Below are 18262 nucleotides of genomic sequence, written 5' to 3' on the forward strand. Positions count from 1 at the left end.
CCGAATCCATGACCAATCAATTATAATGAGTGTATGAGAATACAATGAGAGCCATCTTAAACCGTTTTCGCTCCACTTCCGAAACCCAAACCAGATTGATTTCGAATACTTTCTCTTGTTCGCATGAGAGCTTTACCCAATTCGTTCCTTCCAGCGCCAACCTGTCTACCACCACCAGCAGCAATACCCCAAAAAGCGTCTGTTGGACTATCTTCGATTAATTCTGCATCACCTGTACGTAAAAGTTGTTTTGTCAAAGTTGTATTTTGACTAAATTTAAGTAATAAAACCGTTCGCATTGCAATCAAATTTTCACCTTGACTTATCCAACCACGTTGAACGTTTTGACTTTGTTTACGTGCTTCTAATGTAGCATCAGATGGATTATTTGATTTGCGGATTTTGTTTGCAATTTCGGGTTTATGTGGTAAGAATTTTAATGCTTGAAAACAGTGTTCTGCTGTTGGATAGCGAACGCCGTCAAGGTAAACAGGATGATCGGAAGAATTGCTTAGCCAGAAATAAGGTTGTGTTCGATGATAGAAAACGATTTTGTCTACCTCTTCTTCTCCTTCATCACTTTCTTCGTCTACGCTGAGGTTATGACCGGGTGCCAAAGATCCACGTCTAACTTCAGAAGGAATACCAGATGATGATGCTTGTTCCGCTCCTCCATCTTCTTCTTGTACTTGTCTCTGTTTGCCCTCCTTGCGTGGGGAAGGTGGTGTAGTTTGCAGTGTTCCTTCTTTACCGTTTTCCAAGTATTTTTCTTCCAATACATCTTGATTTCCTGCCGTTTTTTGAGCATCATTCACATTTATTCCTGTTCCAGCAACGTTTTGAATTGGATTCGTTTCTACTTCTTTTGGATCTGGTGCTACTGTTCCGTATGCTGGCTTTCCACCTTTTGCACCTTCTTCTATATTCTCTTCAACCTCTTTGGTTTTATTGAATAACTTTGTTCGCCATTTTAGACTTTTAGGGAACTTTGAAGCGCTACTATTATTTGATGTTTCAACAGCGGCTGTCATTTTTGTATGAGGGGAAAGTGATGGTAGTAAAGTATACAAATGTTGTTTTTAGAAGAAATGCAACAATGCAATCTTCTATCGGACGAATTAGAGTGCATATCATTGATCAATATTTGTTCAGGTACAGTATTGCACGATCAAATGCTGCATATTAAAAGAGAGAGAGAGAAAGAGGGGGAAGAACGTTTCAACGGAAGAAGATCATCAATATGAAACATTCGCAAAGACTGCTGTCGTAATGAATTAGAAAAGATTAAAAGTTTAAAAATACATTTACTGTAATAATATCCGCAAGACACGGCCAAAGTGGAGAAAAGGGTCCTTGTCAAAGCGTGTAAAAGACTGCTGTTGTGCTATGAACGGCTTACCCGTTCCAAATTTCGATTTATTAGTCTCGATGGCGCAATAGATGCATAATATAATGGAATGCCATCTACGCGCACTCAAAGAGGGATCCCGGCAACTTTTACGGATTAACTTCATTTCAAAGAGAGAAACCTTCACATTCAAAGATCGAAGGATAACTTGATAGCTTGTATTTAACGCATATATCACTTGCAATCACTGAATCTTGTGGTCCTCTCAGCCATAATTCGATTGGATCCATGTTTATTGTTAATCCTATTGCCATGGATGAATGCGTCATTTGTGACTGCTCTATTTCTTGCTTAATAGAGACTGCTCTTCTCCATCTTTCTTCCGGTGGCTATACTGGCAACGACTATGTGGATAATCATTCCTCAAATGATCTTTGAGATGCTTTTCAAAATTATTCCGGTGTTGCACAGGTTGATGGTGGCTGTGCTTGCTTTTGCTGTGATGATTTGAACTTGTTCTTGATTCTATCGGTTTTTCCAAATGCTTTTTTCGTTCGTCTCCTCTTCGCGATATCGACTCTTCAGGAGCACGAGCAACGATTAAAAATGTAGCTGAAACGATAGCTGGTACCATTGTTCAAAAGTTGTTTTTCTGTTTGTATGATAAAAGAAAAGAAAAGGATGAAAAAGATTTGTTGTTCCGCCTTTTATGTCTTGAAAGAAGAAATGAAATTTTGTTCATTATAGGCGGTAAATAAACACCGCATTACGCCCAACTCATTTAATATGATCGCCAAGATTAACTTTGATTCAGCCCTTGATGGGGGAGGCAAAGAGGCGGATCCTACACCAAAGAAGGGGGGCAAATGGTGCAGATCTCTCTCTCTTGGCAATCATTGACGAAAAAGTGTGCCATACGAAGCCAAAATTCGAGGGTATTCAAGAGGCGCCCATTTCGCGCAAGAGCGATGAGAATAAGTATTCTTGGAGATCGTACGTTGGACTTTTGTGTTGTGCGTACCCACAGCACAGCTTTTTCACAAACCTTTGCTTTGTTTTTGTCGCAATGAGTTGCACGGTATCAACATTACACAAAGACAAATTTTGCCTTCTCTTGCTTTTCGATTTGATTCGTACACAAACGACTCAAGAATGCAAAGTTCTCATACGGTTTCCCTTCGGTCTTCTTAGCTGTGCTAGAGGCGAGGACCTAATACACAAATGATTTTCTCACACGAAAGAATTACTGCAGTCTTGAGTGAGACTGAAGCTCTGCAGGTCTGCGTTTCCACTACCTATGCAAATTGTACTTTGTCAATATTTGCCAACTTGCAATTTGAAACTATTCAAAGAGACAGAAATGTGATTTTCGAATTCCCCACTTCTCCATCACCAAAAGAAGGTAAACCTTTTCCCATTCATCATGTTCAAGTTGAAGATCTTTTTGTTCTTGTTCACCTTGCTCGTTGGCTTTGTTGCAGCTGCAAGCAATCGTAATAAAGAATTGCAAGAAAGCGAAAAGAAACAAATTACCTCTACCCGACAAGCAAAGGAAGCATGGGACAAGACTGCGAGCACAGCTCCTGGATACGGACAAGCCGAACAAGCTAGTACAGCTCATCATTACACTCAACATGCATATCGTGCAGCTGACGAAAATATTGCTGCTCAACGTCAAAATGTACGTGATCAATTTGCAAAGCATTGGCAAGAACGCAGTAGTAAAGGCCATTAGACAAATGGAATTCGTGAGCTAAACAATGAATTCTTTCATACTACTTTTCAATCTCTACTGTTGCAATCGTAAACGCAGGCGTTTTCATTGTAGTTTTTTTTATCTTATATTTGTCTGTTTCTTATCTTTCCTAAAATGCTATCACTTGTTTCATGATATCTGTCTGAATATCCTCTTCAAGCTGGTAACAGCGGAAGAGATACCCCGTAAACACACTGTAAGCGTGTAAAGTACCTGGCTTACAGGTGAATTCGAGCTTACTCTTTCTATTCAATCGTTCAATATGAGTAGTATAAATCTCTCGAATGGTAGATAAGTAAAGTAAGTCATCTTGCAATGCTTTTTCTTCAGCAGCATAGCTATTTTGCTATGAAGTGGCTGTTCACGGTGCTATGTTCAGAAAAAGCTTAGCTCATGTGCACTGCCCTGAGATACGATTGAGAATGAAAGCAGAAAACCCCGCTCGATTCTACGATGCTGTACACTTCTTGCAAACTTTGATCGTATAGGGAGCATGTGCTGGCGCAGAACAGGCGGCGATTTTGTTTATCGTGAGGCTGTAAACAGTTGCGTTGCCTCGAAACAACGAGGATAGACCTTTGCTGTGCTCATGTTCAGCTGTGTATGCAAAAAGCTGTGGTTGCAACACAGGTCATGATCACGCAATTTCAACAGATGATTGCAAAGACATTGTATTTTGTGTATTTGCAAACTGCCATCTCGAAAAATACGTATAGACCGGGAGCAAGATCGGTTCTTCTTCGTCCGCCAAGAATTGGGCTGTGATCAAAGTTTAGCGACGGGCCTTTCCGCTCAGCTTGCAAGATACAGTGCAAAACACAAGTGGCTGTTCTTCCTGAGAAACACAAGTAGGAACGATCGAGATTGTGAGCGGCATTGTTGTTTCATTTGTTGCACATTTTGTCACAGGTCACATAGCAGACACGATCAATGAATCTAAGTCTATAAAATACGGGTTGATTTTCAGTCTGAACCCAAAATTAGAACAAACAATCACTCTTCCAAAGCTAACAATATGTTTTTCAGCAAAAACTTGATCGTCCTCTTTGCCATCTTTGTGGGTTTCGCATCTGCTACTGATAAACCTCCTCATTCTGATAAAACCATTCGTGAAAGTGAGGCAAAAGCAATTGAAGCTAGTGGTAAATTTACTAATCATGTTCATGGTGCCATTAACTCTCAAATTCCGGAAGTACGCGGAGCTCACGCACATGCTGCTAGAACACAATGGCCAGGAGTGAAAGATGCTGATGATGATTACGCCAAGAAGACAAAAGAAAATTTGGAACATCAAATGCGCCAATATTTTGGTGGCGGTAGTAGTAGTAAACAATGAAAATGCCTTTGTACTGGTATCAAAGGGCCAATATGTCACCAAAGGGCTCATATCGCTGATCATTTCGACTCGATGACTTTTTTTTATATTCAAGTTCTCCTCGATTTCGCTCATGTCTTTAGATCCCACTTCTTTCTCTGTCCTAGCACAAGCGCAGGCGCTTTGATTGCAAGGCTTTTTGGGTCTTCTCTGTCATTTCCTCAAATATGTCATTCCAATCACCTACTGTGTACATTCAACTAAGTTCTCTTGTTCGATTTTTCATTCTTTCCATTTGCAAAATGCGTAGACTGTTTGGTTCTTGTGTTAATCTTCGCATAATATCTTCCCCTTCCATATCTCTACCCTCTGTTCGAATGACGGTACCGATTGACCTGATGTAGACAAATATGCAATCGAGTTTAGTCAGAGAAACGTTCCAATGGAGAGTAGTGCGTGTCCATATACTCACATGAAGAAGCTATTGTGAATCGATTCGGGCAATATCATAAAGTGTCAATAGTCTTCGCCCTTCATTCAATCTGCACATCCACCTCACACTCACCCAAACGTAGCAGCTGAAGTGCCCATAAATTGTCCCAAAGTACCCATTGTGCCTTTCGGTCCAGGTCCAGCTCTGAAGGAAGAGAAATGGAGATTAGATATGGGCAACTCTGCTTTCAACTTGATATTATCGAGCTCACCTTAAAATCTGGAATGCACCACCGATGAATCCGATACACAATCCTACACCAGTTCCCATCATAGCTCCCATGCCGACTGCAAGGATGAGAAGAAAGAATTCGATCAGTATTTCAATTATGATGTATCTCCTAAAAGCACGACCAAACTCACGCTTTTGCAGCACACTAGGCTGTTGCGGTAGCTGAACGGTAGATACAGTTGCCATGATCACGATTATTTGTAGTGTTGATGATGATGATGATGGTCTGATTAGATCGCATACACTCCCATTTTATTTTTTTGACCTTCTCCGCATAGCGCATACAAAGCCGAGTTCCGCGTTATTCATATGGCCTGATACTCTGCGCCTGTGGTCGTTGGCAAGCATTATTATGTAACAAAGCTGCAGCAGCACCAGCATCTTCTCAAGTGGAGAGAAAGTGAGGTGTTGTTTATGAACAGATCCGTCTTTACCCCTTTTCACGTACATCCACCATCTCTCTACATTTCCATCCAACATTCTCGAAATGGCGGTGATCTCTGATGCACCTCATTCGGCTTTATTAGCCTCAAAGCACATCTTACCCGCTCTCAAAGCATTCTGGCCAACGTTTCAAGAACATTTTGCAAAGCATGGCGGTTATCTCTCCCTTGAAGCAGCAAAATTATACTATGCACGAGTTGATCCATTGCATACAGCAATTTGGATCTGTGCATTTTTCTCAACGTTTGTGTATATCACACAACAAATCACAGGAAATGCAAGTCAAGTTGATCGTTTATGGACTTTCTTACCTGTGATTTATACCATCCATTTCACCTTTCAACAATCTTTGGCTGGCTTTTTGGATCCACCAAAACTTGCAGGCTTGTTCTCTTCAACTACAAACGCAAAAGCTGACGCTCATCAAATCGTCCCTCGTTTGGCTTTGATCTTGTTTTTGCAAGTTTTGTGGAGCGGTCGTTTAACATTCCATGCCATCCGTCGTGGATTCTTCAAAAAAGGTGAAGAAGATTACCGTTGGCCAGTGTTGCGTGAAAAGTTGCCAAAATGGGCGTGGGAATTGTTCGCTTTGTTCTTCATCGCGATTGCACAAAACATCCTCTTGGCTTTGACCGCTTTGCCTCAATACATGATCCTTACGTCCACATGGTCCACACTTAACAAGCCTGCCCATCCAGCCGATCAATTGAACAAATGGGACTTCCTCGTTGCTGCTCTGACTATCCTCAACCTTTCGCTGGAGATGTTGTCTGATCAACAACAATGGACGTATCAAAACTACAAAAGAGGCAAGGATGCTTCTTTGAACGATTTCCCACCAGCAAAGTTGAAGATGCTAAAAGAAGAAGCTGATGTTAAACGTGGATTCTTGACAAAAGGATTATGGAGATACAGTCGTCATCCAAACTTCTTCTGCGAACAAATCAATTGGTGGTTGTTTTGGTCATATGTCGTGATCACTTTCACGCCTGCAAACGGACCTGTGCCTTGGTCAACTTTCCTGAAAAGTTATGCTACCTTGAGTCCTGTTTTGATGAACTTGCTCTTTGTCTCTTCTACGGCATTCACTGAAGAAATTACTGGCAGCAAATACCCAGCCTACAAAGCTTATCAAAAGCGTGTGGGTATGTTCTTGCCTGTTGATACTTTGGTTCGTGCACTGTATTATCGTTTCATTGCCAGCGCAGATACCCGCAAACGAGTCGAGGATGATGTTTGGGGCAATGGTCCATCCATCAAGTCAAAGTAGACTTGACTCACCAATGACCTTCTGGTTATACCACAATTCCGTACTGTTTATAGACACAAAGATACCGAAATGATTCAGATCAATGCAATATATATTCTATTCTACTATACATTGTGTGGCCGTTATAGAGTCTCTTCTAGGTATGCTACAAATCTGTGTGCGACTTCTTCCTCAGATGTTCGCTGTTGCTTCTTGTCAGAGGCGCTATTTCCCACTGATGCATTGTGTTGTTGTACTTTCCTTTCTGCTCTAGAATTGCCTGTAGAATTCTCAGAGCCTTTTTGATGATCGCTTGTTGCTGTGTATCTTCCTTCTAGTCCCATCGCAAATCCAATCTCATTTTGCGAAGCAGCACTACTTGCGTGCATCTTTACGAATTGCCTTCTCAATCTTTGCAGAGTGGCAGTCGTTGGCGCCCGCTTTCCAGCAGGTAAGAACAGTCCAATCTTCTGTACAGCAGGTGTACTGTGTTGCATTTGTACGGAAAGCTGTACTTGTCCTCCCATCTCTGGTAAAACACCAGAAGATTGCAAGGTTTGCAAAGCAGACAAGACTGCTTGTGTTGTTGATTCCAAGAGTGATAAATAATTACTCGTCGTTCCACGAACGGGAGCAACAACGTCTGGTGCCTTTTTCACTTCACCTTTTGTGATCGCATCCCAAATTTGATCAAAAGGTGGAAGTTCGCATGTTGAATCATCTTCATCTTTTTCTGGCGTACAATCAATCACGAAAAGCGGAGAATCCCATCTGGTCATTGCATTTGGTTCTTCGAATCGCATCAAAAGTTCGTCTAACGTATCATTTTCGTATGCATCTTCCATTTGTCTACTTTCCGTACTTTCAAGAATCGCATTCATTCGATCTGTATTTCTCCTTTTGCATACGTCCGGTTTTGCAGCACAAAGTACGCTGGCACATCGAACGCCAACTTCTCTTGCTGCACACCATAATTGATATCGAAAACCTTTGATGTTCGTTCCTGCTCCTCCATCAGCAAAGACGATTGCATCTTTTGCTATACTTCTCATCACAAGTGAAAGGTATGCTGATCTTGCTGGTTTCTCCTTCAGTTGCGTGTGAAATGCCTTTCTATCCACATTTGCTTCTGCATTGGTTAAGTGAACGATTCGTAAAGAAGATATTTGTTGATCTGATGATTTCGTTATCCGTTCGCTGAAATCGTCTATAAGTTGTTTACTTCTTGTACTCCTTCCACTACAGGGTAGGCCGGAAACCAAGATCAATGCCATCCCTGCAAAAATGAGCAAATGCTGATGATAGTGGAGAAGATTCTTCAATAAACGCGATTCACTAAACTTTTTTGAAGAACACTTCTAAGCGCGGGGTAGAATTGATCAATAAGAGGGTGGGGAAGTAGCCTTTGTTCACTGCCACCAACTTCATGATGAATTGATGAGAAGATGCGATGACATTAAACAAAAGAAAGATTGACATATGATGTAAACCATTTACACAAACAAGAACTACAATCAACGCTGACGACGATCCCCACGACTTGGTCGTCTTGGACGATTATCCGATTGTTGAATTTCGTACGTGGCAGGTGAAGCCGGAGGACGAAGAGAAGAAGAAGAAGCCGTTTGACGTATATGTTGATCCAACGCAGAATATGAAGGTGGATTACTGAGTGTGCCTGGACTTGGAGGTGCGTTTGATGATGTTGATCTGGTCATCAGATGGCTAGGTGTGATGGAATTTTGTGCACGTAAATCGAAGCTTTCTGATGATGGCGAGCCATTTGGGGTTGAGTTATTGTCATAGAACAAACTTGATGCACGAGCATGTTGTTCTGCATAAGTTGGCGTATAGGTCATATTCTCAACCGCCGCATTATGATCACCAGATGGTTGAGCGATTTCCGCTTCAATACGGGCTTGATTATGCATCGTTGCAACATGAGTGGAATGGCTGACCGAATTGCCCATAAATGCATTAGCCGGTCGACTGATATCACCACTTTCCATCGTATGATGACGAGAAGAAGTGTATTGATGATCGTTGGTACTCCTCTTTTCTTCGAGTGAATCAGTGCTTTGACGTGACCTTCGTGATCGGGCAACAGGCTTCTTTCTGACCGAAGTGGACACTTTTGGCATTGATTCTTGTCGAGAGCCAATTTCGGGCGTATAGTCGGAGTGCAAATGTGCTTGCGTTTGTCGTCTTGAACTGGGTGGGGTTGCTTTCTTCATCATGGTACCATCACGTTGTGGTAAGTCATGATCTTGCGATCCACGAAGCGATCCACGATGGGAGTAAGAGTATTGCGGATGTGTTGCTTCTAGATCATCACGTCCATCACGACGATCGTTGCCATCTTCCAAATGATCACCAGCAGAAGTGACGATTGTTTCATCAACAGTGTACGTGATGCGTGATGCAACGCCGAGATTAGGTCCGCCTTGTCTTCTGTTCTTGTTAAATGTGTTCAAGATCACGTCATCTTCATCGTCCACAGATCCACTTGTTGCCCATCCTCTTGTAGTAAAAACCAAACGAGTGGCAACGCAACAATGAATAGCGAAAGCCAAAGAATTACCAACGTTACTCAAGACTGGATCATTGACATACAATGAAGAGAACAACATGGCAGCGTTGAAAAAGAAAGAAGCTCCAAAGTAGTACAAATTTGAACGAAAGATCCATTTTCTCGAACGAAGTTGAACAGTTCTTTGACCTTTTGTCTTGCTAGCATTACGAAAACGAATGAATGTTGCTATAAACACAACGCTATCGAAAAGGATTGATCCGCCCCATGCGATTGCACCAATTTTAGGAAATCGACCTGTTATGCAAACAGGACCGTATGGGTAATGGGTAATCTTTGGCATTGGTTCGGCACGTAAAAGTGTGGTGACGTATACCCAAAGACCAATACAGCCGAACCAAAGGACTATAAAGAGTGTCATGACCGCTCTTTGTCGTGCAAAGATGATGTTCAAGCGCATCAAGAAGATCTGTAGAAAGGAAGGAGGAGGTCAGAATGAATGCATCAACATCGATCAGTTAATTAACTCACCGAGCCTGCTGCTCCCCATAAAACTGTATACAATCCAAACACAGATCGATATAATGGATTGCAATCATGAGGTTTAGGTGCTCCAAGCATGAAATAAACAGCGGTAAGGAAAGCACCAAGGTATGCATAACGAACAAGAATGATTGCCAATCGAGCTGGCATTACTCTACCTTGAAGTAGTAATTTCCATGTTCTATATTCTGCTCCAAGATGTGCAAGATATTCACGTAAAGCAACTGAACCTGTTGCCAAAGCGATTAGCTGTAAAACGTTGATTGTGTATAATGTATGAAAGAAGCTGAAAAGTTGTTCATCGTCCATCATACGAAGGACGGTATAGAACACAGTATGGTCTTCGACCGCCATCTTGTCGTTTGTGAGAAGGGGAGAGGATTGGAAATGGAAATGAGGGAAGGAAGGAGAAAAGTGGACAATAAAATCTAATGGTATTGCTTTTTAGCCAGTTTTATTCGATTTCAAAAGAAAAAGAAGGGAAAAAAGCGGAGACGCCGGGTTTTTTGAACTCATATCTGCCTAGGATGACGAATAACCACTCAGATGAGGATCAAATTATCGTTCAATTTGCAGCGGTTCGACGTTTTCAGGCAACAAATTAAGGCGAAAAAGCAGGTAAAAAAAAGGGCAGCCACATTTTCTCTTCCCTTCTGAACAATCTTCATAGCGGTCAACGAAATTGCACGGATATGCTTACAAGTTTACATATAGTATCGGAACGGGCTGAGCTTGAAAAAAATAAAATGATGCGGATGGGCGTCTCTTTCAAAAAAAATGAGAATTGTGATGAAGGAAATGTGATGAAAATGATTATTCTTTGATGCGGAAGTATTAAGCGGAAGGCCGGCATTCAAAGCTATCGCCGTCCCCTCATAGTTTCGATCGCAGATGGAGTCTGAACAGAACATCTGCATTTCAAACGGTGCTTTGAACATCAATATCAGAATGTAGAAGATGATTCTGTGATATTATTGATTTCCCCCCGCAATCACACTTTGCACTGTTCCCCTTGCGGAAATAAGATTCTACTTTGGCATCACTCATTTAATTGCGCAGTCTGAGTTCGGGAAACAAATGATAGGATTAACAAAGCTAGATGTGTAAACAGTGAAAGACAAGATCGAGGTGATTACTATTGTTCATGAGATGAGGGTACGAGTCATCTTCGATCAATTTTTACCAGGAAGGGGTACGTTCTGATTGACACAGTTCAAGTTTGGGTTCAAAGCAGGGAATTGGTTCAATTTGACCTTGTAAGGCTTTCTCTTTAAACATTGACCCATACCGACACTCTTTACACCAATTGAATCAAAGTACTTGATCATACCAGGAATAACGGTATCAACTGTTGGTTGATGAGTTTCATGTCCTAAGATAATCTTACCGCTATTTTTGCTAACCTGTTGCTTGATTATTTCAACGCTTTGTTGTGCAGTGTCACCATCAGCGTCACCTGAATCAACAGACCATTGAATAACACGGTAACCTTGAGAACGTAACCATGCATTGATTTCAGGTGATGTTTCACCGTATGGTGGACGAGCACAGTTGGGAATCAAACCCAAAGTTTTGTATGTGTATTGTTCCACAATCTTGAATTGTTGTTTGACTTGATCCAAGGTTAATGTGTTCAAATGAGGATGGGTAGCAGAGTGCGAGCAAATGTCGTGACCCAATCTGATTGCTTTACGGAGTTGTTTGACATATGTGAGACTGTATGCGCAATCCCAATTTTGAACGTTGATAAAGTAAGAGATCTTGTGACCTGCATCAGCAAAGGTTTGTGCAATTTTGCCAGTCCAATGATAAGGACCATCATCGACAGTGTATGCGACTTGACCATCTTTGCAATGTTTGGCTCCCAAACCGGGTTGTCCTCCATCTTGACGAGCTACTAAACCGTTTGATTCTTCATCATCATCACGCAAATACATTTCCCAGTTCAAGTCATACTCTCTTGGATCACGTTTTGCAAGATCTTCTTGAACATGTTCAGGTAATGAACTCCATGCCAATTCACGTGCAAGCATTTCACGCTTTTGCATCATTGAACGTTTTTCCAATCCGGCTGCCATTGATGGCTCTGCAACCAAGACAGCAGCCATTGCCAGGCTGATAAATGTTAGAAAGCGCATTTTGTTTGAATGTTAAGTTGTTGTTGTTGTTGTTGTTGTTGTCGTTGTTGTTGAAAGGAATGTGATGAAAGGAAAGATGATTGGGAGAAAAGACAGGACAAGGGAGGGATTGAGGAGATAGGAGAGAAGAGAGGAATGCATTATAGTCTTGTTTTTATATACCATCAACGTTCATTTCGGAAAACATCTTCCACATGTACCTTGAAAAACGCCCTGGGAAGGACTGTATATTGAAAGCATACGTACATACGAAAGAATGATTTCATTTGACAGGCCGTCACTGAAAACAAGTGCACAAAGACGGTAGAGCGAGTGATTGATTATATTGGAAAGGGTATCCATCCCTCTTTTGTCAGTCAGAAAGGCGATAGGGGTGAAATGCAGTGTTTAAAATTAACAAAACATACACACATTGAATTGCATTGCATTGCATAAACTTTGCTCGTACCTGGAATCTTTCCTTGTCAGAATATTTCAAAAATACGCGCACGCCAAAAATGCGGCTCCGTGTTTTGGGGAGAAGAGGAAAAGGATCGCACGCCATTACACTTGAAATCAAACACACCTTTCCTTCTCCGCCGCCGCTATGAAGACGGTATCCCACAACCATTACGGACAACAAAAGGAGACAAAAGGTCCGTCTTTTAGGCAATAAAGCGCTTAAAGCGGTAGCCGGATATTGAGAGCTAATTTTATCCACCACTCACTTCCGCGGTCAAGAAATGAGAAAAATTCGCTAAATCCAGAGCAGTGAATGAATATTAAAAAAGAGTTGATGATATGGTACAAGTGCCCTCAATGCTATCCTCCAATCGGTCCTTCAAGCTCGGTTTCCCGGTGCTGGTCCAGATCCTAGAGGAGCTTTACCTTGAGCATACATTAACCTTTGTCTCTCTTCCAACACTCTCCGTTTGTTAAAGTAGTCAATCTGTAAAGAGAGTTAACGCATGTTAGCAAGATGAGCCCCTTTATTTTGTTCAACGCCTTTCTTTGTCATTTCGTTTGACAACTTTTTCACTCACCCAACTTTTGGCACAATGTCCTTCATACAAATCCCTTTCTTTATTGCATGGATCAGATTGTCTGTCTTGTTGTAACTTTTGTTGTTTTTCCTTTTCCCTTTGTTTGTCTTCATTCGTTTGTTTTAATCCTCCGCCTGGCGCTCTTCCGTCTGCCATATCTGTACCGGGAGGCACGATTATATTATTGGATGTTAAACAAGCATAATATGCATCACGCGAATTCCAACATTCTTGTCTGGCTGATCGTGTGGGAATCGTTTGTTCGGGAGGGGTAGTTGAGTTTGAGCTGGATCCGAATAAGCCCATTGTTTCTGTTTTAATGGAGATGGTGATCGGAATGTTAACTTTTGTCTTGGTCATCAGTGGAGGTACAATTTAGAAGAGTGACTTTTTATTAGCACGTGCACGCATATATGCGCGTTACTCTCTCTCTCTTTTCGGCGTTACGTAACATGTGATCATCATCATCATCATCATCATTCCGGTTCTCCACGGTGTTTTGCTTTAAGAGTTGATCGGTTCATCAGGACCTTTTCGGACCGTGTCTGATTGGCAATACAAACATGAACGATGTACATATCTCTGACCACGAGGTTGTGTTGAATTTCAAAAGTTTCCGCCGAAGAACGTTCTTCCTTTCTTCCACTCATTTTTTTTTCCGATGGCAATATAGGAGAACTTCCTAATTTCAGATTTCAGCCTATTAAAGACGGAAGTCATGCGCCGCTAATTTCCGCCTCAATTTCGATCAAAAATAACCAAAAGCTTATGCTGACCAAATGGTTCAAATCAATTCTTCGGAGCTGCGATTCAATTTTGACACTAATTTCTGTCGGCGGATACCCTTCTAAGACGGCAAGGTTTATTGTTTGTACCGATTCAATTGCGCACCTTTTCTGATCCCCCTCTCGCAAATATAACTCACTCTTCATTCCTCCTCCTTTCCATTCACGATACCCCCAAACAGATCCAATTCGATCACGATGAAATTACACTCCTTCATTCACGTTCTTCTTCTTTCAATCATTTGCTTGTCAAGCATTTGTTTTTGTGCTCTGCCATCACAAAAAGAAGTAGAAGAACTCTTGAAACGATCCCATCCTCCTTTTGATCGAGATTTTAGCGAAAATGAATTGTTTGATCGATCATCATCAATGTTCAAACGTCAAGTTGCTCCTTCAACAACACTTACGCCAGAACAACAAGCGATCAAAAATAAGATGGCACAAGGAAAATCTACTGCTTTCAACGATACGGCATTGCCTGACGGACAAGATAAAGAAGCCAAAGAACAAGCAGCTCAAGAAGCAGGAATGTCAAATGCAACAACAACTCTCACTTCTGCTACACCAAATAGTCCAAACGGAACAATTTCGGCAAAACCTACGAGTGAATGCGATACAATAGCAACCAGACGTCCTTGGAGCGCAGCAAGCAAAGAAGATAGACAAGCATATTTGCAAGCATCTACTTGTTTGGCAAATATACCGGGAAAATGGAACAGAGATGGATTTAACAGTACTTCCATTCAAGATGATTTCGTTCTGTTTCATGCAATCATGACCAGTGTTTTGCATTTCAATGCTCATCTTTTGCCTTGTCATAGACTTTTGGTAAATGCATGGTTTAAAACGATGCAACAATCATGCAATTATACAGGAGATTTGTTGTATATGGACTTTTGGACGTATGCAGATCGAGGTGAAATATGGACTTCATCTGAAATTTGGTCAAGTTCGTATTATGGATCGAATAGAGGTAATGTAGTGGATGGAAATCAAAAAGATGCTCGTGTTCACTTTGTTAATGTACAACCGGGAGGAGTAAAGATCGCAAAAGCCGACAGACCGATAAAGAGGCAACTAACCGAATATGATTCAGATACAGGCAACGTTTTTCAAGATTATATGACCAGTACTTATTTGGCGGAATTGTTGCAATCGGAAACGTATGACCAATTACGCAGAAGAGTGGAATCTTCAAGTCATCAATATTTGCACAGAGGAGTAGGAGGTGATCTTGGTCGTTCGACTGGGACAGTGGATAACTTCTTCTTTGCCATTCATACTGGCCTTGATGCATTTTGGGCATTTTATCAAGACATGAACGATGGAGCAAACAAGTTCAAATTTGGTGGTCCAAGATTGTATGGTTCAAAAGAGCAAGCCACAATGCATGACTCTTGCGTGATGTTGGGCGTATGGTCACCAGATTACAATATTTTGGATTTGATGGACATTCGAACAAAACCGAACTGCTATAATTATGTCTATGAAGATGGAACCTTTACAAATACAGACCAAGGTGATGATGATGATGATGGATCGATTTTCCGCCACTTTAAATTATAGACACACACACACTCTCTCTCTTTGTTTTCTGTCATTTCTTTTACAGCGTTTTAAAATGAATGGACTGTTATTAGTAAGCTTATATTCTAATTATGATCGTCGGTCTTGCCGAGTTACGCGTGTTTCTTTGTGAATTGATCCCCGCATTTTAATCAGCTACACTGTTCTCCAGCTTTAACCCGGCACTCGGCCCGAGCAATAAAATGCAGATCGAACAATCACTTCAAGCTCGTACGACAGAAATACCTCTCTCATCACCATCATCATCACTTCTTTGCTCTTGTTCTTTTATCCAAAATGGCTCGTGCTCCAGTTTCTCGTCAATCAATCTTCAATTTGATGAAATTGAGTCATTCAGCCGGTTGTCCTTGTCATGGTTGTAGTTCATTACGTAATGCTGCAACGTCTTCCGTTCGTGCGGGATTGAACATGGTTGCAGGTCACAACGTCCAAGCAGGTTCAACGAAACGTGGTTATGCAACTCCAGTAGATGAAAGTTTACAAAAGGAGTATGCTTTTGAGTTAGCTGCAAGTAACATTCGATTCGGTGAAGGCGTAACAAAGGAAATTGGAATGGATTTTAAGAACTTAAGAGCAAGAAAGGTTGGTGTTTTTACCGACTCAACGATTCGTGATTTAACACCGATGAAACAATCCATTCAAGGCTTAGAAGCTCAAGGAATTCCATATGAAATCTTTGATCGTACTCGTGTTGAACCAAATGACGAAAGTTGGGCAGACGCAATCGGATTCGCACGTCAACATGATTTCAGTCATTTCCTTGCTGTAGGAGGTGGTTCGGTTATGGATACGGCAAAAGTTGCAAATTTGTTCACATGCTACCCCGAAACAGATCTCTTGGAATTCGTCAACGCACCAATCGGAAAGGGAACTCCCATCGATAAACAATTGAGACCCTTGATTGCTATCCCGACAACTGCAGGAACAGGATCTGAAACGACGGGAACTGCCATCTTTGATCACAAGGCTACATCTGCAAAGACTGGTATCGCAAGTCGTGCATTGCGTCCTATGTTGGGTATCGTTGATCCTCTCAACACAGAAACATGCCCGGTCTCGGTCCATGTCAGTGCCGGTCTTGATGTTCTGTTCCATGCCTTGGAGAGTTACACAGCAATTCCCTACTTTGAACGTACGCCTAGACCACAAAATCCTCTTCAACGACCTGCTTATCAAGGAAGCAACCCAATCTCCGATGTGTTCTCCTTGTGGGCATTAAAGCAAACGGTGAAATATTTACCTCGGGTAAAACGTGATCCGATGGGAGATAAAGAAGCAAGAGGTCAAATGCTTCTTGCGGCAACGTTTGCGGGAATTGGATTTGGTAATGCAGGTGTTCATCTTTGTCATGGAATCAGTTATCCTATCTCTGGATTGAATAAATCAACGGCAAAATACACTTTCCCAGGATACAAAGTCGATCATCCTTTGATCCCTCACGGATTGAGCGTTTGTCTTACAGGACCAGCAGGTGAGTGATGACATCACCTTGAATAAGTATGAATGAAAAGCTGACTTCTTTTTCTTCACAGTGTTTGAATTTACTGCACCATCCTCGCCCGATCGCCATCGTGAGATTGCAGCAATCTTTGGAGGGGAAGAAGAATCTAGTGCGATTCAAAGATTACCCGATGCAGAGGTTGGTAAATTGGTGTACGATCGTATCGCACGATTCTTGGGAGAAGTGTTAGAAATGCCTCGTGGTTTATCGGCAATCGGTTATCGTAACGAACATATTCCCGCTTTGGTAAAAGGATCAATTCCGCAAAGACGGGTTTTGGACTTGGCTCCCGGTATTGGGGATGTGCAAGGCAGTGATGGATCATCTCATTTGACATCCATCATCGAACGCAGTATGAGTTATTAATGTGTATGACAATGCGATGCTTGAAGAATATGATACAAATTGTACACGATTGATAAATGTGTGTGTGTCTTAGAACAGGTCCATATTGTTGCCCGATTCCTCTTCCTGTGATTCATTTGTTGTCCCTGCAGCATTCGATCGATCTGCACTCCCGCTCTGTCGAGATGCCGACCAAGATGGCGCGGCTGCTGATGCATTATAAGGTGTAGTATACGATGTCGTTCTTTGCTGATAAGGCGTTTCCGATTCTTGGTTCGCCCGTTGGATGGAATAGTTGAATTCACGTTCCTGCATTGACTCTGCAGCTGTTTCCTCTTGTTCTTCTGATTCTCCCGCCTGTTGTATTGCTCTCAAATGATTGAATGCTGTGCCTAAGAATGATCTCAATTCAGTCACTTCGCCTAAAGAGATATTTGTCATTCCCAAATGTTCCGTGTTTACCGCTTCTACACCACTTAAGATCTTACTCTGCCTTGCTTCACGTATACTCTTGAGGTATGCTCTTACCTCATCGCTATCGGGTATATCTTCAGATGCGCTTTCGAGTAAAACTTTCGAGATTGCCAAATAGTGTAGCGGTAAAGGTGCGAATTCGTCTTGCATAGTTTCTAGTTGAAGCGATTTCTTTAGCTGTTCGATCAGCAGCCAATCCGGACAAACGATCGAACATCTCTTTCGTTTTTTGAGATTGAGTGCAAGCCATAGTGGTACCCTTGCTTGTGTTGGCGGTCGCAGAGGTCCGTAAATGCCATCCAATAATCGAACACGATCCATTCTCATCAGCGGAACGATATTGATTTCTACTTCGGAAGTAGCCAGGTATTCTGCTTCAGTAGGTAGCAGACCTGCCCTTATATTTTGAGGCAATGCCATGTTGTGTGTTGTGTATTGTATCAAGCTGCTTGCATTGTGATGGTGAAATTGATGATACATTAATTCCTCTTCCCAATCAAC

The 18262-nt window shown here is 41.8% G+C and overlaps 13 protein-coding genes across 13 annotated transcripts; 4 read left to right on the forward strand and 9 right to left on the reverse strand.

Moving 5' to 3' along the window:
• Positions 1–8: 8 nt before the first annotated feature.
• On the reverse strand, positions 9–1265 carry FA14DRAFT_4861 (DUF1768-domain-containing protein). The gene is made up of 2 exons (XM_025502408.1): positions 411–1265; positions 9–305 (listed from the first exon to the last, which is right to left on the reverse strand). Exons 1-2 carry the CDS (start codon positions 1029–1031, stop codon positions 57–59), a joined length of 870 nt encoding a protein of 289 aa, XP_025356925.1. The 5' UTR covers positions 1032–1265; the 3' UTR covers positions 9–56.
• A 336-nt stretch (positions 1266–1601) lies between these two features.
• FA14DRAFT_4896 (uncharacterized protein) lies at positions 1602–2069 on the reverse strand. Its single transcript, XM_025502415.1, has one exon. The coding sequence runs from the start codon at positions 1980–1982 to the stop codon at positions 1689–1691; it is 294 nt and encodes a 97-aa protein (XP_025356926.1). The 5' UTR covers positions 1983–2069; the 3' UTR covers positions 1602–1688.
• A 702-nt stretch (positions 2070–2771) lies between these two features.
• Positions 2772–3083, forward strand: FA14DRAFT_175936 (uncharacterized protein; the record flags this gene model as incomplete). The annotated part of the gene is made up of 1 exon (XM_025500627.1): positions 2772–3083. One exon carries the CDS (start codon positions 2772–2774, stop codon positions 3081–3083), a length of 312 nt encoding a protein of 103 aa, XP_025356927.1.
• A 987-nt stretch (positions 3084–4070) lies between these two features.
• On the reverse strand, positions 4071–4922 carry FA14DRAFT_4935 (uncharacterized protein; the record flags this gene model as incomplete). Its single annotated transcript, XM_025502424.1, has 2 exons — positions 4892–4922; positions 4071–4814 (listed from the first exon to the last, which is right to left on the reverse strand). A coding segment is annotated over exon 2 (484 nt), but the record flags the coding sequence as incomplete, so codon positions are not given.
• On the reverse strand, positions 4365–5329 carry FA14DRAFT_186825 (uncharacterized protein; the record flags this gene model as incomplete). The annotated part of the gene is made up of 5 exons (XM_025501540.1): positions 4365–4814; positions 4892–4900; positions 4985–5056; positions 5124–5199; positions 5275–5329. 5 exons carry the CDS (start codon positions 5327–5329, stop codon positions 4676–4678), a joined length of 351 nt encoding a protein of 116 aa, XP_025356929.1. The 3' UTR covers positions 4365–4675.
• A 247-nt stretch (positions 5330–5576) lies between these two features.
• FA14DRAFT_166299 (DUF1295-domain-containing protein) lies at positions 5577–6962 on the forward strand. Its single transcript, XM_025500017.1, has one exon. The coding sequence runs from the start codon at positions 5631–5633 to the stop codon at positions 6855–6857; it is 1227 nt and encodes a 408-aa protein (XP_025356930.1). The 5' UTR covers positions 5577–5630; the 3' UTR covers positions 6858–6962.
• FA14DRAFT_128845 (chromatin associated protein KTI12) lies at positions 6949–8110 on the reverse strand (the record flags this gene model as incomplete). Its single annotated transcript, XM_025496877.1, has 2 exons — positions 6949–7039; positions 7094–8110. The coding sequence occupies 2 exons, from the start codon at positions 8108–8110 to the stop codon at positions 6980–6982; spliced, it is 1077 nt and encodes a 358-aa protein (XP_025356931.1). The 3' UTR covers positions 6949–6979.
• A 240-nt stretch (positions 8111–8350) lies between these two features.
• Positions 8351–10548, reverse strand: FA14DRAFT_183100 (uncharacterized protein; the record flags this gene model as incomplete). Its single annotated transcript, XM_025501284.1, has 2 exons — positions 9898–10548; positions 8351–9835 (listed from the first exon to the last, which is right to left on the reverse strand). The coding sequence occupies exons 1-2, from the start codon at positions 10261–10263 to the stop codon at positions 8351–8353; spliced, it is 1851 nt and encodes a 616-aa protein (XP_025356932.1). The 5' UTR covers positions 10264–10548.
• Positions 10549–10974: 426 nt separating this feature from the next.
• FA14DRAFT_159078 (glycoside hydrolase/deacetylase) lies at positions 10975–12420 on the reverse strand. Its single transcript, XM_025498042.1, has one exon. It carries the CDS (start codon positions 12015–12017, stop codon positions 11082–11084), a length of 936 nt encoding a protein of 311 aa, XP_025356933.1. The 5' UTR covers positions 12018–12420; the 3' UTR covers positions 10975–11081.
• A 76-nt stretch (positions 12421–12496) lies between these two features.
• FA14DRAFT_186830 (uncharacterized protein) lies at positions 12497–13400 on the reverse strand. The gene is made up of 2 exons (XM_025501541.1): positions 13070–13400; positions 12497–12975 (listed from the first exon to the last, which is right to left on the reverse strand). Exons 1-2 carry the CDS (start codon positions 13373–13375, stop codon positions 12868–12870), a joined length of 414 nt encoding a protein of 137 aa, XP_025356934.1. The 5' UTR covers positions 13376–13400; the 3' UTR covers positions 12497–12867.
• A 158-nt stretch (positions 13401–13558) lies between these two features.
• FA14DRAFT_186831 (Di-copper centre-containing protein) lies at positions 13559–15498 on the forward strand. The gene is made up of 2 exons (XM_025501542.1): positions 13559–13936; positions 14037–15498. The coding sequence occupies exon 2, from the start codon at positions 14053–14055 to the stop codon at positions 15418–15420; it is 1368 nt and encodes a 455-aa protein (XP_025356935.1). The 5' UTR covers positions 13559–13936; positions 14037–14052; the 3' UTR covers positions 15421–15498.
• A 140-nt stretch (positions 15499–15638) lies between these two features.
• Positions 15639–17366, forward strand: FA14DRAFT_140526 (putative alcohol dehydrogenase). The gene is made up of 2 exons (XM_025497101.1): positions 15639–16912; positions 16974–17366. Exons 1-2 carry the CDS (start codon positions 15718–15720, stop codon positions 17306–17308), a joined length of 1530 nt encoding a protein of 509 aa, XP_025356936.1. The 5' UTR covers positions 15639–15717; the 3' UTR covers positions 17309–17366.
• A 284-nt stretch (positions 17367–17650) lies between these two features.
• Positions 17651–18181, reverse strand: FA14DRAFT_109846 (GINS complex, PSF2 component; the record flags this gene model as incomplete). Its single annotated transcript, XM_025495894.1, has 1 exon — positions 17651–18181. A coding segment is annotated over one exon (531 nt), but the record flags the coding sequence as incomplete, so codon positions are not given.
• Positions 18182–18262: the final 81 nt, after the last annotated feature.

The sequence above is a fragment of the Meira miltonrushii genome (genome assembly GCF_003144205.1).
Source record: "Meira miltonrushii strain MCA 3882 unplaced genomic scaffold FA14scaffold_1, whole genome shotgun sequence".
NCBI classification, from domain to species: domain Eukaryota; kingdom Fungi; phylum Basidiomycota; class Exobasidiomycetes; order Exobasidiales; family Brachybasidiaceae; genus Meira; species Meira miltonrushii.

What these genes read in the sequence shown, in the direction of transcription:
- FA14DRAFT_140526 (XM_025497101.1), top strand. Translation starts at nt 15,718, where the DNA reads ATGGCTCGTGCTCCAGTTTCTCGTCAATCAATCTTCAATTTGATGAAA. An exon ending in TTGTCTTACAGGACCAGCAG is followed by an intron (nt 16,913 to 16,973) that starts GTGAGTGATGAC and finishes TTTTCTTCACAG; the next exon opens with TGTTTGAATTTACTGCACCA.
- FA14DRAFT_186830 (XM_025501541.1), bottom strand. Translation starts at nt 13,375, where the DNA reads ATGGGCTTATTCGGATCCAGCTCAAACTCAACTACCCCTCCCGAACAA. An exon ending in GACATTGTGCCAAAAGTTGG is followed by an intron (nt 12,976 to 13,069) that starts GTGAGTGAAAAA and finishes CTCTCTTTACAG; the next exon opens with ATTGACTACTTTAACAAACG.
- FA14DRAFT_4861 (XM_025502408.1), bottom strand. Translation starts at nt 1,031, where the DNA reads ATGACAGCCGCTGTTGAAACATCAAATAATAGTAGCGCTTCAAAGTTC. An exon ending in TACCACATAAACCCGAAATT is followed by an intron (nt 306 to 410) that starts GCAAACAAAATC and finishes GGTGAAAATTTG; the next exon opens with ATTGCAATGCGAACGGTTTT.
- FA14DRAFT_186831 (XM_025501542.1), top strand. Translation starts at nt 14,053, where the DNA reads ATGAAATTACACTCCTTCATTCACGTTCTTCTTCTTTCAATCATTTGC.
- FA14DRAFT_166299 (XM_025500017.1), top strand. Translation starts at nt 5,631, where the DNA reads ATGGCGGTGATCTCTGATGCACCTCATTCGGCTTTATTAGCCTCAAAG.
- FA14DRAFT_4896 (XM_025502415.1), bottom strand. Translation starts at nt 1,982, where the DNA reads ATGGTACCAGCTATCGTTTCAGCTACATTTTTAATCGTTGCTCGTGCT.
- FA14DRAFT_159078 (XM_025498042.1), bottom strand. Translation starts at nt 12,017, where the DNA reads ATGGCTGCTGTCTTGGTTGCAGAGCCATCAATGGCAGCCGGATTGGAA.